The sequence below is a fragment of the Malurus melanocephalus genome, unplaced genomic scaffold (genome assembly GCF_030028575.1).
Source record: "Malurus melanocephalus ecotype Western Australia unplaced genomic scaffold, MMel_1.1 scaffold_20, whole genome shotgun sequence".
Classification (NCBI taxonomy): Eukaryota; Metazoa; Chordata; class Aves; order Passeriformes; family Maluridae; genus Malurus; species Malurus melanocephalus.
Genome location: NW_026623252.1, coordinates 3,382,636 through 3,398,553, shown reverse-complemented (window position 1 = coordinate 3,398,553; position 15,918 = coordinate 3,382,636). Strand labels below are relative to the sequence as shown.

The following is a 15,918-nucleotide window of genomic DNA, read 5'->3' as shown; positions in this document are numbered from 1 at the left end:
GGATTGAAAGCTTTTGAAAATCCCTGTCTGTTGGTAGCTGAATCTTTTCCTGATGAGTCCTGGAATTTTCAGTTTGGTGAGGTCTCAAGGGGAACTGAAATGCTTTGAGGGTGTCACGGCTATCTCCTGAGAGACCCTTCCCTGCTGGGATCAGAGTGGCAAAATCACTTGTAAAATGTCACATGCTTGCTTCAGCTGTTGCACTGAGGCCTGATGGAAGTGGATCCAGCAGGAGATTCCTGACAGTGGTCCCTCTGTATTTCAGGCATCAGTGGGTACCGTGTGACCACTGCTCCCACCGATGGGCAGCAGGGCTCTACCCTGGAGGAGGTGGTGGGTGCAGACCAGACCACCTGCACCTTTGAAAACCTCAGCCCTGGTGTGGAGTACAACGTCAGCGTCTACTCTGTCAAGGACGACCAGGAGAGCATCCCCATCTCGGAAACCATCACCCCAGGTAACGAGAGGATGAGCAGCACTTTCAGCTGCTCGAGGTTGAATGGCTGAGCTTGAGAACTTCTGTTAGTCTGGTGGTGGAGGGCTTAGACTTCACATTCAGTCTCAAGAAGTAGTTCGAACGTTCCAACATGCGACAGAGCAGCTCTTACACCCGTGTTCTTCTCTGCACAGGCAGTCTGTGTTGCGTATCACAGGGTAGTGGTAAACACACGGATGTGCTGTATCAGTACACTGRGCTGGGCAGCAGCAGGGATTTAGCTTAGGCCTGAAGTGCCCCAGCATCTGGAGCACAGCTGGTGGGAACAGGAAATAGGTGAACAGAGGTATGAGTGGGAAGCAAGCACAGGAGAAATTCTGGCAGCAGTAGTGGCAGAAGATGACTTGAGCACAGTGAAGAGGGAAGCCAAGAARGAAAGGTCCATGGCTCTAGCCCTTGAGACACAGAGTGGTGTGTGCCACCTCGCATGATGTGCTGTGGGGGCTGCAGCAACTACCTTCATAGCCACAATAGCATCATTAATATGCATTTCCCCATATGGTTGCATTTAATTTTCCTTTATGAGGGCTTCGTTTGTTTTTGTTTCTGCTCAGCCCTGAGATGATGCCAGCTACTATGTTTGCTTGCACTTGTAACACTGCTTTAAAATCTCTGTGCTTCACTGAAGTGCTGTGTGCTCCCTGGGGTGAACTAATACTGTGATGCTGCATAGTTATGCAGTGATAGCTTTAGCCCTTCACCATCTTCTGGTGGGGGAAAGCTAAGAATGTATGTGTCTGGCTTTTACAACTCTTTAAAGGTGATATGGTACATGCATTCCATGAGGATAAACAATTGTTTTACAGAAAACTGTCATTTTTTTACCTRTTCTGTAAAATAAGTGTTTTCCTAGAAGGACATTAAAAGAGAACATAACCACTATTATTAAAGCAATATTTCTGTCCCATATTMCTTTTCAAATCTAACTTGTAATGAACAGAATGGTTACAGAGTCCTGCATGTTTGACTCACTTACTGGTGTCTGATCCTGAGTGAGGAAGAGCATCCAGAARTTCCCACTGATTTCAGGATCACCCTGATAAAGTTACACAGCCAAATCTTGTGGCTTAAATCAATACCAATTTATTGACTTGAGCAACTGAAGGTTTGGCTATTGTTAGTTAAAGATGCATCTAAAATTGCCCATTCTCTGCCCAATCCTGGTACGTGCAGGAAATGAGCACCTCTGCTAATGGATAATGCCAGCAGGGAAAACAGTCACAGCTGTGCCTATTTTCCCTGCAGAATTTTAGGCAGCATCTAAAAGGTCATTAAAGAGCATCTTTGTTCAGTAGCTAAAACTTGAGATTTTGAACAATTTTAGCCAAATATGTTAGGCTCTTGGCCACGTCATGTGCTGGACCTAACCTCTGAATTTGGGGATGTTGTAACTCTGATGGAATTAATATCATCTAAAGGTCATTTTTAACCATTTTCCCTGTTTCCAAGGAGGTGTTTTAAYATTCACTGTTCCATATAATCTGTTTTTAGCACATATATTGCAGTTGGTAAGTAGAACTTGAGGGATTCTGGGCCAGATTGTCAAGCCACTGCAGGGATTTGAGGCTTTTTCCAAGTCCAGTGTAAATAGTTCAGACAGTGGATGATCTACCCTGGACTTCTGTGAAGGTTCTCACCAGCTGAGGGTCTAGTCTGATTTAGCCCTTTCAAGTGAGCTGATATTTTTATGATCCCAGTGATAGAAGTTAGGTTCACCGTTTGAACAAAGCAAGAATTCTAGAGGGTCAGTCAAATATTATTTCAGAGTTGTTTTATTTATACTTTAATAGAATTTGCTCTCTTGTAGTCTACCTGCAAAAAGAAAAAAGGGCTGTGTTTTTCCTGCTTCTGTTTTTGTCAGAAAATGATGGCTCTTTGTGGCTTATCATTGCTCAGCGTAAATATGTTGCAAGTTAAGTGCCTCTTGTAGGGCTCTTTGAAAATTGTGTCTAAAGAGGCTCTGAAGGGTTCGGGGTGTCAGCTTCTGTCATGCCCAGAGAAGCAGCTGGAGACTGCATTGAAGGGTAAATCTAAAAAAAACAAATTGAAAAAGGCAAAAGCAAAAACACAACAAAAAACCACCCCACCAAACTCCTTCCTTTCCCCCCCCAAACCCCAAGAGAAATTCTGCATATCACCGCAATTGCTTCCAAAGTTCTGTCGATGTTAATAGTGATGAACACTGCTTTTTTCTCCCTTGTCTTTCTTTTGCCTCCGTGTGTCTTTGCCTTTCCTGTTTGCTCTTTAACTCATTAGAGGTGCCCCAGCTCACTGACCTAAGCTTTGTTGACATAACTGACTCGAGCATCGGCCTGAGGTGGACCCCGTTAAATGCCTCCACCATTATTGGGTACCGCATCACAGTAGTTGCGGCAGGAGAAAGTGTCCCCATTTTTGAAGATTTTGTGGACTCCTCAGTAGGATACTACACAGTGACAGGCTTGGAGCCGGGCATTGATTACGACATCAGTGTAATCACACTCATTAATGGCGGAGAGAGCGCCCCTACCACTCTGACACAGCAAACGGGTGAATTTTGAAAACTTCTGTGTTTTGTGACGTGGGTGGTGTTACTGGCTGTCACTGGCTGTCAGGGTGATGGGGCTTTGTCCAAAGAGGAATTGAGCCACTCGCTGTGGGGAAGCCAGACAGGACCAGCTCTCTCCCTTCCCCYGAACACAGCTGGGGATGGATGTGCGCTGTTCATTTTCCAATTGGAGGCATTTTAATACTATGAATGACTGCGGACTTGCCAGGCTCATTCACCTTCTGCTATTCAGATTTCCAGGATCCAGTTGGAATCAAGAGCCTGAAACAAGAGCTGTGTATTTGCCAGACTTTAAAACTGTGATTCCCCAAAATRGGAGTGTTTAAAGGCGGAGCAGATCAGCAGACACCCTCCAGCCTTGACAGCTGTCTGAGCTTCCAGCAGCCCATTTCCACTCTTTCCACAATGCCCCAAAGGATGCAGATGGACACCACTCCCTGAGTACATGCCAGTGACAGCCATGCCACACCGTCGAGGGTCTCTATAGTGCATGAGCTGAAGGCGAGCTGGAAACTGGTTCTTGCATGAAATCCTGTTGTGTTTGAAAGTCCTGAGGCTGTAAATCCTTCGACACGAGTAGAAGTAGAGTCATAGGAAATTAGTGATATACCCTCTCCTCTCCTGTGTGTGCATGTATGGATTCTAGATGAGATTACTTTTCCATCTGTAAGCTGCTGTATGGCAACTTTAAACCTCTCTTGGCACCACATCTGTAATACAAAATCCAGCTGCTAGAARCCCATTACTGAAACTTGCTACCTTGTTTTTAAATTAGCCCCATGGGGTGCATTTAACRTATCAGGAATTGCCAAGAGGTTAAAGCAGCCTGACAGTAGTGCAGACACATTTTTCTCTTAACCGTCGTAGAAACAAATGTAGTTTAGAAGTCTGTTTGCATGAGTCTGATGCAGTAGTCTGTTGTGCATGAGATACTTCCTCTGGTGATTGATTCCCTGAAGAGACATCTTGATAATGAAYCTGAGAGCTGAGGTAGATCTGTTCTTTGCTGTGTAGCTGTGCCTCCTCCCACCGATCTGCGCTTCACTAATGTGGGGTCTGACACCATGAGGGTGACTTGGACTGCCCCGACTTCCATTGTGCTGAGCGGTTTCCTGGTGCGCTACTCACCTGCCAAGAAGGAGGACGATGTTGCAGAGGTGACAGTGTCACCCTCAGACAACATGGTCATCTTAACAAGTGAGTGGGTTACCTGTGTAAGTCAAACAAATGTAAGAGGCCCCTCATCATGAAATCAGAATTGCTAAGCCTGGAAAAGACCTCCAAGGTCATCGAGTTGAACCATCAACCCAGCACCAACGTGCTCACCCACCAAGCCATATCCCCAAGTGCCAATCCACACATCCTCTGAACAGTTCCAGGGACGGTTTATCCTCACTTGACCAACCTTTCAGTAAAGGCATTTTTCCTGATATCCAACCTCAACCTCCCATGGTGTACCTTGAGGTCTTTTTCCTTGTCCTGTCACTTGTTACATGGGAGAAGAGTCTGACTCCCACCTTGCTACAACCTCCTTTCAAGTAGGTGTAGAGGGTGAGAAGGTCCACATGACACAAGTTGAGGCAAAAAAATTGTTTAAAGGTAGCTGGCCAAATTCTCAGCTGCTCTAAGCCAATGTTGCACATCTTGGCCTCATGCAAACTCACACTAAATGGGTTTGGCCTCTAGCTTTACCCAAGTTAAAGGCAAACCACAGGCAAGTTTTTTCCTATCAATCCAAGGACAGTGATGAATCAGGCTATGAGGCAATTACATTGATTTGCAGCCTGGTTAGGTATTAACAGTAAATACATGTTGTTTACCTGGTTTGCCAAAAATGTCAAGGTCTTGCAGTACAGAGGTTCAGCGAAAGGATCAGGATATGCAAAAGGTCATTGCTCCTTTGACTTTGTATGCTCAGACCAGAAAACACGTACTGTTTGGAACCTTACAGGGCATGGCAACAAAATGCGGACATTTTCAAATAGCTGACATTAATTTTGGGAGTAAAAGCTGCGTTGTATTTATAGTTGGGGTTTTTTTTTCCTCTRTGCTAGCATCAGGTTGGTTGAGTGAGAGACAATACCTGCTTTCAGAGTAAAAAACTATATTTGGAGCTTGTCTGAGTTAGAATAGCTGTGTTGGAAATCTTGGCCATATTTCAGTTTATATCAGCTAAAGCTTTGGCCTGGTGCATAACTAAACTAGATAACTGGAAGGGGCCCTGTAAAAAGCTAATTGCCTCTAGYCAAGCTCCACAAACTAATGAAGCAATGACACAGGCTAAAGCACTGCAAGGAGCCACAATGCCACAAAAATAACTGATTTAGGCTTTTGATTGTCCTGAAGGCTCAGATCTTCCATCAAGCAAATTACCTCTCTTAAGAAACGTAGTTAAAATTGTGTAGGTTGATTAACTTTTTGCTATTAGCAAAGAAATGTCTAAATTCCTGYTCTTCAACTCCCCAGACCTGCTCCCTGGTACTGAATACCTAGTGAAAGTCTACAGTGTTTCTGAGCAGCATGAGAGTGCACCCTTGTATGGAATCCAGAAAACAGGTACTTGGATACACATATGATTGATGCCGTCCTTTAAGGACTCATTAGTGGGACTTGCTTGCCCTTTTTTGTGTGATGATGCCAAGCAGTTTGGTTGAGCTCAGTCTCGTGTTTCTTGAAACACTCAGGTCTTGATTCTCCCACCGGCCTTGACTTCTCGGATATAACAGCAAACTCCTTCACCGTCCACTGGATCGCCCCTCGCGCCACCATCACGGGCTACAGGATCCGGTACCAGCCGGAGCAGGGCGGGGCCAGGCCCAAGGAGGACCGTGTGCCCCCCTCAAGGAACTCCATCACCCTCACCAACCTGCTGCCAGGCACCGAGTATGTGGTCAGCATCATCGCTGTCAACGGCAGGGAGGAGAGCCTGCCCTTGGTCGGCCAGCAGACAACAGGTGAGCCTTGAGGGAAAGCTGGCTCAAAGTTACCCTCAGGATTTGGAGGGTCCTCTAGCAAAGTGATCAAAGCCTGATTTAGAAAAAGGTGGGAGGACCCGTGCTACTTTCAGATGTTTCTAGGGCTGGCAGAACTACTTTCATTAAATCCAGTCCAATGCCATGTGGTTTTTAAATCCCTTTGGAGAGGAGTTTGCCCTGAGCCAGAGGACATATGTGTAGCAGACAAGTGTGGTGTGAGTATGAAGCTGGTGTACAACAGCTGTGTTTAAACTCTCTTCTCAATTCTCCCTTTTTCTAGTGTCTGATGTTCCAAGGGACCTGGAAGTCACCCCTACCAGCCCAACCAGCCTCAAGATTTCCTGGGATGCTCCTGCAGTGACAGTCAGATACTACCGGATCACTTATGCTGAAACAGGTGAGGGCAGGCTGCCACAGCTAGTCACAGACCAGAAACTCTGTTCTGAGGCCATTAGAAAACAAATTGCAAAGGCAACATGGACTGCAGCGCACATGTAGGCGCCTTTTTTAAGTAAGAGCAAATCATGTTTTGTCTACCCAAAAGAAAGAGCATCTGGAGTTTCCCAGTAATTCTGGATGATGTTCTGTGTATATATGTGTCATTCTTTTCCTTGGAATGGTCAAAATTACTTTGACCCAACAACCACTTAAATCAACAGATTGGATCCTCCTCTCTGCAGTTTGATGCATATAGGACTATCCTGGTTTTTGTAGTGAGATTAAATGTATGCTTAACAGATCCATTACATTTCTTTTTCAACCTACTCTTCCTAGGTGGAAGCAGCCCTGTGCAGGAGTTCACAGTGCCTGGCACCATGTCTACTGCCACCATCACTGGCATCAAGCCTGGTGTTGAATACACCATCACCGTGTATGCTGTAACTGGCCGTGGAGACAGCCCAGCCAGCAGCAAGCCAGTCACTGTCACCTATAGGACAGGTAACAACTGATTAAACCAAACAAGACAAAAATATCCCAGTTCTCTGTTGGCTTTTCCCCATAAATATATATCACTGATCCCTGGTTTCTTTTAGAAGTAAGGCCATCAGATTCAGTGGAGCTGCATGTCTTGGTGGCCCAGCATGATAATGACATGGCACAGAAGGGGATTGTGGACTTGGAGGAGGGAAACCTTGTGAAGTCCAGATGGGGATGTGCTCATTGCAGAGTGGAAATCCTGTTCAGCTCTCATAATGTGGAGTCACTACTGGCTTAACTCTAGTGCTTCACTGTCAAATTATGTGATCCTGAGGAGACCTAACTTTTTAACTCCAAGAATGTTGTCTCACTCCTGATTTGGATATAGCSTAATCCTGCTCCTGCTGTAGCTGCAGATAAAGGCATTTGGTAGCCTTTAAAACAACAAAAACCCTCAACTAACACTGACGTGAGGTCAGTCACCTACATATCATGGTTAAGGCTTTTTTGCTCTGGGCTAGCATGAGGGACAAATAAATAGCAACATGTGGTTTCTCTTCCAAGCAGTGCAGAATAAAATTCAGCCAGGACACAACAGTGGAGGGAGGGTTTCCTGTTCCAATATACTCAGAAAAATTATTTTTGTTGCTCAGAAATAGACACACCATCCCAGATGCAGGTCACCGATGTCCAGGACAACAGTATCAGCATCAGATGGCTCCCTTCAGCATCTCCAGTCACAGGGTATCGGGTGACTGCTATCCCCAAGAAGGGACATGGGCCCTCAAAAACGAAAAATGTCCCTGCAGGTAAGAGTCATATCATCCTTCACTGGATCTTTGAGGAATTCAAGATGTGACCACTAAAATCTTGCTGCTGCTTCTTCCCCYTTTTTTCCCTCTTGCTGACTTTCAGTTGGGTCTCATCCTGGAGAAGCTAGGGCAGCTTTTTGCCCCAGAAGTTTCATATTTCTTTGACACCACTGTACTACAAAAGTTTATTCCTGGGAGCCTTGGTGTGTCTGAAAAGCACCTGTATTTCAAACAAATACCATTGGATTTTCTAGCATCCAACAAAACTTGCTCTGAAAAGTCCTTCTGCTGGTCACAGAATGTGATTCTCAGAGTATGGACTCAGTCACACTACAAGTTTGTAGTGTAGTACCTGTGGAACCTGCTATGTCARCTCTCAGGAGCACTACATTTTGTGGGATCAGCAGAGCACTTGGGAATGCTTGTGATGCAGCTGACTTGATGATCAGTCTTATCCTGGAAAATGATGAAAGCTGCTCTCCCTGTGCTTTGTTTTACCCACTGTGCTAACCTGCCCTTTCAGCTGTGGGGCCTTGRAGCAGGTGGGGCAGGTACAAATTGCAGTTGCGCTGCTGTGTGCTGTTAGAGAAACATGGTGCAATTTAAAGGCAAATCTAATTTGTCAATCCTGCCTTGTTTTAATGACACCTATTCATGATATGGCTTAGACAGGCCATTCATTCAAGGCTACTCTGAGGCCAGCTCACTGCAGTTTTGTGCTGCTCTTTCTGACTGATGGTGTTCTTTCCTGCCAGATCAAACTCAAGTCACTATTGAAGGCCTGCAGCCCACAGTGGAGTACACGGTCAGTGTCTATGCTCAGAATCAGAACGGAGAGAGCCAGCCCTTGGTTCAGACAGCTGTCACCAGTACGTATTCCACTTCAGAGAACAAACAAATATTGTCGGTTGATGTCTGAACCTACCATCATGTTCCCAGGGAAAGCAAAAGCCAGGGGCCTGGTCTCCAGCAGAGTGTCAGRTGGTCTGCCCTGTGAGAAGTACCATGCACCTAAACTGCAGATGCTGGCAAAAACGCAGTTCCTCTGCCTCAAACACTGCCAAAATGCAATTTCCCGCCCCCTCAAAATGCTGCACTTCTGATTTTCTTTCACTAAAGCCGACAGTCTTTTGGGGCTTTGTTTGCCATCAGCCAATCAGTGGATAAATGTGCCAAGATCTCCTTTGTGTGGAGCTAGGTGGCAAAGGTGATTGCTTTTAAGAGAGTGGACTGGGCTTGGGAGCATTTGCCCTGTGCAAGGGAGTAAGGGAAACCACRAGTTATACCAAGAACTTGGGGTGAAGCTCTGCAAAAGAAAGAACAATTCCAGGCCCGAGGTGCCCTGAACAAAACAGCAGTCTGGTCACAAATGGAGCACAAGAGGGACAATGTAACTCAGGGTTTCTCTGAGGTAAAGTGCCTTTTGAGGGACACCTCTGGAGTAGGGATTTGTGTGCATGTTATTCCCCTGCTAAAGCTTGTGTTCAAAACKGCAGCTCTGCCCCAAACACTACAGAATTGTCCTAAAAACAACTGGAGCTTMTCCAGAGCTTTACAGAGATGAGTGAAGAGTCCACAATCAAACCAACAAATTCCTGGACAAAAATCACCTTTGCCAACTAGAACATGTTGGAAATTGGGGACTAATACAACATGGCAAATGAAAAAAGTTGAAATCTTGTGGGAAAGCATGGTTTTGATCCAATATAAAAATGACATGCTGGGTGTATTTCTGTGATAGTCACTCCAGACTTCTGAGGAACAAGGCTCRCTTCCCCTGCTGTCCAGCACTGAGCTCCCACCTTGCCAGAAAAACCCCATGAATTGATTTAATTAGGAGGTGTTCATATCAACCAGTTGCACCTGTGGACATTCCCAGTGCACTCAATACAAAGCTGCAAAGTTTGTTTCTAACTGATTTTGCAATACAATATGCTGAGTAATTTTGCTTTCTTGATGAGTGTGTTAATTGGGTATTAATTGATGAAAGAAAACAGCGGGAGGGATTCTCCTTGGACTGGCACTTTGTACAGCAGCTCTCAGTGAGCAGCAAGTGCAGTATGAACCCAGACTTACAGAGTCAGGTGGGTTCTCTGGCTGCCTTTTGCACTAGAAGCCATTTGCATGGGAGAAATGGGACTTAAAATTTCCATTTCTTTTTTTCTCGTGTCCACTTCAAGGTTCCTTAATGCATCTAGAGTTGTGTAAAAGGGGTTTCGGTGCCAAAAGGACTCAAAAATAAGTGAGAATTGGTGTCCTGGCTGCTTTGAAGGTGGCAATGCAGGTCCTTTTGGTTTCAACAAGGCCAAGATTGCCTTCCTGCTGCCTGACACCTGCAAACCCAGCCTTAGRGATGTGAGCATGTGTGCAAGGTGCAGCACAGAGGAGAATCCAGTGCCCCCTTGCCAYGCCAAACCGAAAACTGCTTTGCATGTAATCGAAATGCTTTTTATTTTCCTCACCCACAACCTGCTTTTTATCACTTAACCTCTTACCGTTAATTTGCCTAACAGACATTGACCGCCCTAAAGGACTAACATTCACTGAGGTGGATGTTGATTCCATCAAAATTGCTTGGGAAAGCCCTCAGGGGCAAGTCACCAGGTACAGGGTGACCTACTCAAGCCCTGAGGATGGAATCCATGAGCTATTGCCGGCCCCAGGTGGCGAAGAAGACACTGCTGAGCTGCATGGCCTCAGGCCAGGTTCTGAGTACACTATCAATGTCGTTGCCATATACGATGACATGGAGAGCCTGCCCCTCACTGGGACCCAGTCCACAGGTACAGCTCCCACCACCCCTAGCAGGCCATGGCAGCAGCGGCTTCTGCCCCGTGGGCTAAAGTGTGCTTCCATGTGCAACTGGTGCTCCGTGCTGGGACGGCCCCAGGGGCAGCCCAGAGGAGGGTTGCTCCTGAGGGATGGCTTAGCTGGGGCCAGAGAGCTGCTTGCCAGCTGAGTTAGCCTGCACACACATCAGGGAAGGCAGGGAAGAGAGTGGGATTGAAGGAGCAGATCCTAGAGAAAGGAGGGAGGAGTGTCCAGTGATGCACTGTCCCTGGTCACAGAGCCTGATCCATGAGACAGTGCTCTCACAACACTCTTGTCTGGCCTTTAAGGTATGGGACATCTGAAAGCACAGGTAGTGACCAACAACAGGGATAAGGGCAGCTTTCATCCAACCTTGCTGTGGGATGTAGCCACAGATGAGCAGGAAGGGCTTAGGAGATTGCTGAACCCTCAGGTATCGCAGAGCCTGCAGCTCCCTCGCTGGCACTGCCCTAAGGACCACAGCCCACTGCATGCCCACACCCTGCGCTCTCATCACCTCCACAAGAGCCATCCCTTCTGTGCCAGGCTGATCCAGCTGCAATTCCATGCACTGAAAATTCCTTGATGAAAAAGGAAAAATATTGCAAGGAATTAGCTTAAAATGCTTCTGGCAATACRGAATCCATTGCAAGCTTCCAGCATTACCAGATGTGACTTTATTACAAAKACAGGTAGCACATGTGTAATAAAGGTCTCCCATTCATTTGTGGCTGAAAAGCTGGCACTTCAATTCCACGGGTGGAATGAATTCAGTGGGTCCTGATGTGCAGATTTGCTGTGCTGAAGTGAAACAAAGGGATGTAATGATGAAACAGCTGGCTGACTACATGCCAGAAATGTAAATACAGTACTTTTTCAAACCCACTYTCTGTGGTTTGCCTTTTGTGGGCTGTTCAGAAATAGATTTGAAGTCATTTAAGACTTTCCATTGACTCTCACGGGCTTTAGATTGAGCTCTGAGCAAAGCTAGAATGAAGAATTGTTGTGTATTTCCACTCTATAAAATTGGAAAACCTTTACAGCAATGTGCCATAGTGGGTACTATGGTAAGAGATATCATTCAGCCCCAGGCTTACCAACAGTAAGGCAAGAAAATATTTCAATGGACACTCCTTTTTTTAGGCAAACACTGGTTTGTAAGGATATTGGATGTGTTAGCTTGTGAACAGGCTCGTGTGATGAGCCTTATGGCCACCACAGCTCTGCTTTTCCATTGCCTTGCTCGCTGTGTAAATGGCTGTAAAATGCTTCCCCTCTCCATTTGCAGTATTTTTATATCTTCTCTGCAGTTCCTGAGCCTGCTTCCTACTTACTTTTGTAAATCATCCATTGTATTTCAGAAATGAGCAGACAGGGGCAAGTGGAGCAGGACTAAACCATGAGCTGTGTGATGAAAAGCAGAGACTGGTAGAATAATTAAAACACACTGGCCTACTACAGATTGAAGCACCTTCCCAAGCCTTTACCTTATATCATAGCAAATGCCATTGCTCATTTAACTTCAGGGTTGAGGCATCGATATCTCCTTATTTCTGCCAGAAAGTGTTGCTCTAGATCTGAGAATCTCCTGAATACCATGTCCCCTCCCACAGTGCTTTATGCCTGGATTTACAGAAGTCATTCCACTTTCCTGGCCTGAAACTCTCACATTCAGRAGAGAAAATGGTCTTATCCAAGACTATCTTTTTTTAAACTAACCATGTGCCAATCTGGATTTTTGCAGCTATTCCACCTCCAACAAACCTGAAGTTTACTCAGGTAACTCCCACCAGTCTCACTATCAACTGGAATGCACCAAACGTTCGCCTCACTGGCTACAGAGTCAGAGTGAACCCCAAAGAAAAGACTGGTCCTATGAAAGAAATCAACCTTTCTCCAGACAGTACATCTGCAGTCGTGTCTGGCTTGATGGTAACTTTTTTCTTTGTGTTGTGGGAAGGAGATTTTGGAAGCAATTTCAGRTTCCTGGGTCAGGAACTTCAGTCAGAGTGGATTGTTGCAGCTCCTAAGGGTCTGGCTCTGAAGCTGATGGCAAGATAGAGCAGCTACTCAGTACTGTAATTTTTTTAAAGTCAAGTAATTGGCCTGCTGAATCTGCATTCTACCCCCTTCCTCATCTAGCACAGAGAGACTGGATGCCTAATCAAATGCAAATTATCAGGTTCACAATCAAAAGTAACCCAGCAAAATGCTTTTACTCATCTTTCACAAAAGAGGTCAGATAAAGTGATCTAACGTGAAGGTTTCAAGCTGTGATATGGAGCTCTGGCAGTCTGTTGCCTCTTTTTAAGACATCTGCAAAATATAAGTTAAAAATGCAAGTCTTTTGTGAGGAGGCTTAAATTTGCTATATAGCCATCTTCTCCACTGGAAACATTTCAGGAGTTCCTGAACTGGAGAGGCTGAAAATCACTACTTTTATGGTTCCTTCTATCTTAAAAAGCTACTGATCYGTTTTTAAGGAGTTTTATGAATCCTTTTCAAAAATGAGCCTTAAAAAAACATTCTAATGTAAGTGGACCCATGGTCTGATGGAGCCAAGGACAAAACCCCCCATGCTGTTACTTTCACAATTCTCTTTTATTCGYCTTATTTTATTCCTTATCATAGCAAATGGCATCCATTAACCCTGAGAAAAATAGGAGGAATTAGAGTTTTTCTGAAGAATCAACTTCGAAGCACTGATTCTAAAATGAGAGATGATAAATAAGCTTCATCCAGGATTTCTTCTCTCCTGGGTGTGCATATGTGCACTGCTTGTCAAGATCCATGTCTACTCTTTTATTACAGCTGGAAATAATTAGAATTATCCCATCAATCCTTCCCTGATTTATTTCAAGGTTTCATATTTCAGTAGGTGGTGACTGAGAGACGTGGCTCCACCAAACACTGACTAAGGGCAGGAGTGTTTCCCTCTGTGCCGAGTCCTTCTCATAAGGTGGTGTAACTCTGTCTGTTCCAGGTAGCAACCAAGTATGAAGTGAGTGTGTATGCCCTGAAGGACTCCCTGACCAGCAGACCAGCCCAGGGGGTCGTCACCACCCTTGAAAGTAAGTGGTGGCCCTCCCCAAATGACCACTTAGTGCTGTGTGGCTGCAGAGGCTGGGAGCCTGCTCCATGTCCAGAGTGGGGCTCTGAACAAAGCTCCATGCCAGGCTTCACCAACACTTGGCTGGTGAGATTCCCAGTCCCCACTCTACTGACAGGACACTCTTCCCTTCTGACACAGATGTGAGTCCTCCTCGCAGGCCCCGAGTGACAGATGTCACTGAGACAACCATCACCATTACATGGAGAACCAAGACTGAGACCATCACTGGCTTCCTAGTGGAAGCCATCCCAGCTGGTGGCCAGAATCCTGTTCAAAGGACCATCAACCCTGAATTCAGGAGTTACACTATTACTGGTAAGTGAGGGCTTCTGCAGCTGCAGGGCCATATCAGCAAGTACGCTGGGTTCTTGTTTTGGAGTTGAATTTCCTTAATGAGAAACATTGTGGGAGCAAGAGGTGGGAAAAAAAGACCTGAGTCATCAAGACTAGGCTCCAAGAAGAGACAAGGCTCCAAGACATTTTGATGGCCATCTTAGGTGGCTTCCTCTAATCAGCTAACATTGGTGTTTCAACTTCATTTTAGGCTTGCAGCCTGGCACTGACTACAAGATTTACCTGTACACTCTGAATGAGAATGCACGCAGCTCCCCCGTGGTACTGGACGCCTCCACCGGTAATGATCTTGTCTGACTTCTCTGCTCATGATTACACACAGTAATCACGTTTGGTTAATTAGGAGTTGTCTATATCCAGCCACATTTCATATTTGCTGAAATTGGTTTTACTCCTGAGTTTGAGAAGGGTGTCAAGCAGGTGTAGCTCAGGTGAAGAAGATGCTGTTTTTTTCTGCATTTGACTGGTTCCCTTTTGTTTCCACCCAGCTATCGATGCTCCTTCKAACCTGCGCTTCCTTACAACCACAAGCAACTCCCTGCTGATCACCTGGCAGCCTCCCCGAGCCAAGATCACCGGCTACATCATCAGATATGAGAAACCTGGCTCACCAGTCAAGGAGGTCCTGCCTCGGCCCCGGCCCGGCACGACTGAGGCTACCATTACTGGTAATGTCTCTATTGTGTCTGGGACCTCTTCACCTGAATTTGAAGAGAGGGAGGTGGAAGGCTTAATTATAAAATGTGCTGATGATTAGCTGATAGAGAAAGTTGGGTTTCCTTATTGTGGTTTCCAGTACTAGAGAGCAGTCCTATAAGCAATTCTGTCCTGCAAACACTTTTYACTTCCCTGATCAGAACAACCACCACATAATTGTTGTCCTTTCAAGGAAAAAAAAAAAATGCAACTCTGGCACCCCAGCAGTCACACATGCTGAAGATCGCTTATGTTTGGGTCCACGATCCCAGCTGACATTGCAAATTTGCTCTGAGTAACAGGAGGCTCAACTCTCTGCACTGTCCTGAAAAACTCAGTTCCGAAATGTACCTACTGTAGCTGWACCCACCTCTCATTCTGCCTTAGACTTCACACATAATCTTAAAAGAAAAGCAGCTCATAAGTCTAAAATTGTTTTGTCTTCTTCGTCCATCCCTAGGTTTGGAACCYGGCACTGAATACATCATCTACATCATTGCTGTAAAGAACAACCAAAAGAGTGAGCCACTGGTTGGCAGAAAAAGGACAGGTAAAACAAAGCCCTGGATTTTTGTGTGCCAGCAGGAGATGTTGTCTTCCATTTGGGGAATACAATGTGGAAGATATTGGGGAACAATTGTGGAGGACTGAAATAATAATGTTTTTTAAAATGTCCTGTTCACACCACTCAGCCACACCTCTTCTTTGAGTCAAATAGGCTTTGTAATRGAGATTTTCCTTTCTAGGATGCAGGAGGTACACTTCTAAATTTAAATTAATCACACTTACCTGTGCTTGAACGCCAGGAACAGAATTTTGTGCTTGGTGATGGATTTTTGCTTGGGTGCCAAATTGATAATTAGATCAGGGTTAACATTACTGTCTAACACATGATGGCAGCAAATCCAGAATCAATTCAATTTGTTGCCTGTTGCATTTCTCTTACTTTGCAATCTTTGCAGTACAAGACTGAGATGCCTTTATCAAGCAAATTAACAGCTAGACATCCACATATTATCAAGGAGCAAGTTTCTTCCTGCTCACCAGTGATTCTTCTTAAACTGATAACTTGCAACCATCTCTTGTAATCACTTCTTACCAATTTGAGCAGTGGTGGTGGCTTCTTTGGGTTGCAGTGTTCAAAAGCGTTGCTCAGCTGTATGGAAATTTCATACCAACACACTTCTTATGCCTAT

The 15,918-nt window shown here is 45.3% G+C and overlaps 1 protein-coding gene across 6 annotated transcripts in view; it reads left to right on the top strand.

The window, feature by feature from the left end:
• The window catches only part of FN1 (fibronectin 1), a 51,679-nt gene that overhangs the window by 28,907 nt on the left and 6,854 nt on the right, over positions 1-15,918 (top strand). For 3 of the 6 annotated variants that reach the window (XM_057389876.1, XM_057389877.1, XM_057389875.1), the window contains exons 24-39: positions 266-457; positions 2,753-3,025; positions 4,059-4,241; positions 5,511-5,600; positions 5,729-5,998; positions 6,300-6,416; positions 6,794-6,958; positions 7,591-7,746; positions 8,505-8,618; positions 10,263-10,532; positions 12,305-12,492; positions 13,544-13,631; positions 13,811-13,987; positions 14,217-14,306; positions 14,515-14,694; positions 15,183-15,272. In XM_057389876.1, the coding sequence (XP_057245859.1) occupies positions 266-457; positions 2,753-3,025; positions 4,059-4,241; positions 5,511-5,600; positions 5,729-5,998; positions 6,300-6,416; positions 6,794-6,958; positions 7,591-7,746; positions 8,505-8,618; positions 10,263-10,532; positions 12,305-12,492; positions 13,544-13,631; positions 13,811-13,987; positions 14,217-14,306; positions 14,515-14,694; positions 15,183-15,272 (2,643 nt within the window). The remainder of the gene's footprint in view (positions 1-265; positions 458-2,752; positions 3,026-4,058; positions 4,242-5,510; positions 5,601-5,728; positions 5,999-6,299; positions 6,417-6,793; positions 6,959-7,590; positions 7,747-8,504; positions 8,619-10,262; positions 10,533-12,304; positions 12,493-13,543; positions 13,632-13,810; positions 13,988-14,216; positions 14,307-14,514; positions 14,695-15,182; positions 15,273-15,918) is intronic. The other 3 variants (XM_057389878.1, XM_057389879.1, XM_057389881.1) reach the window with 3 other exon arrangements.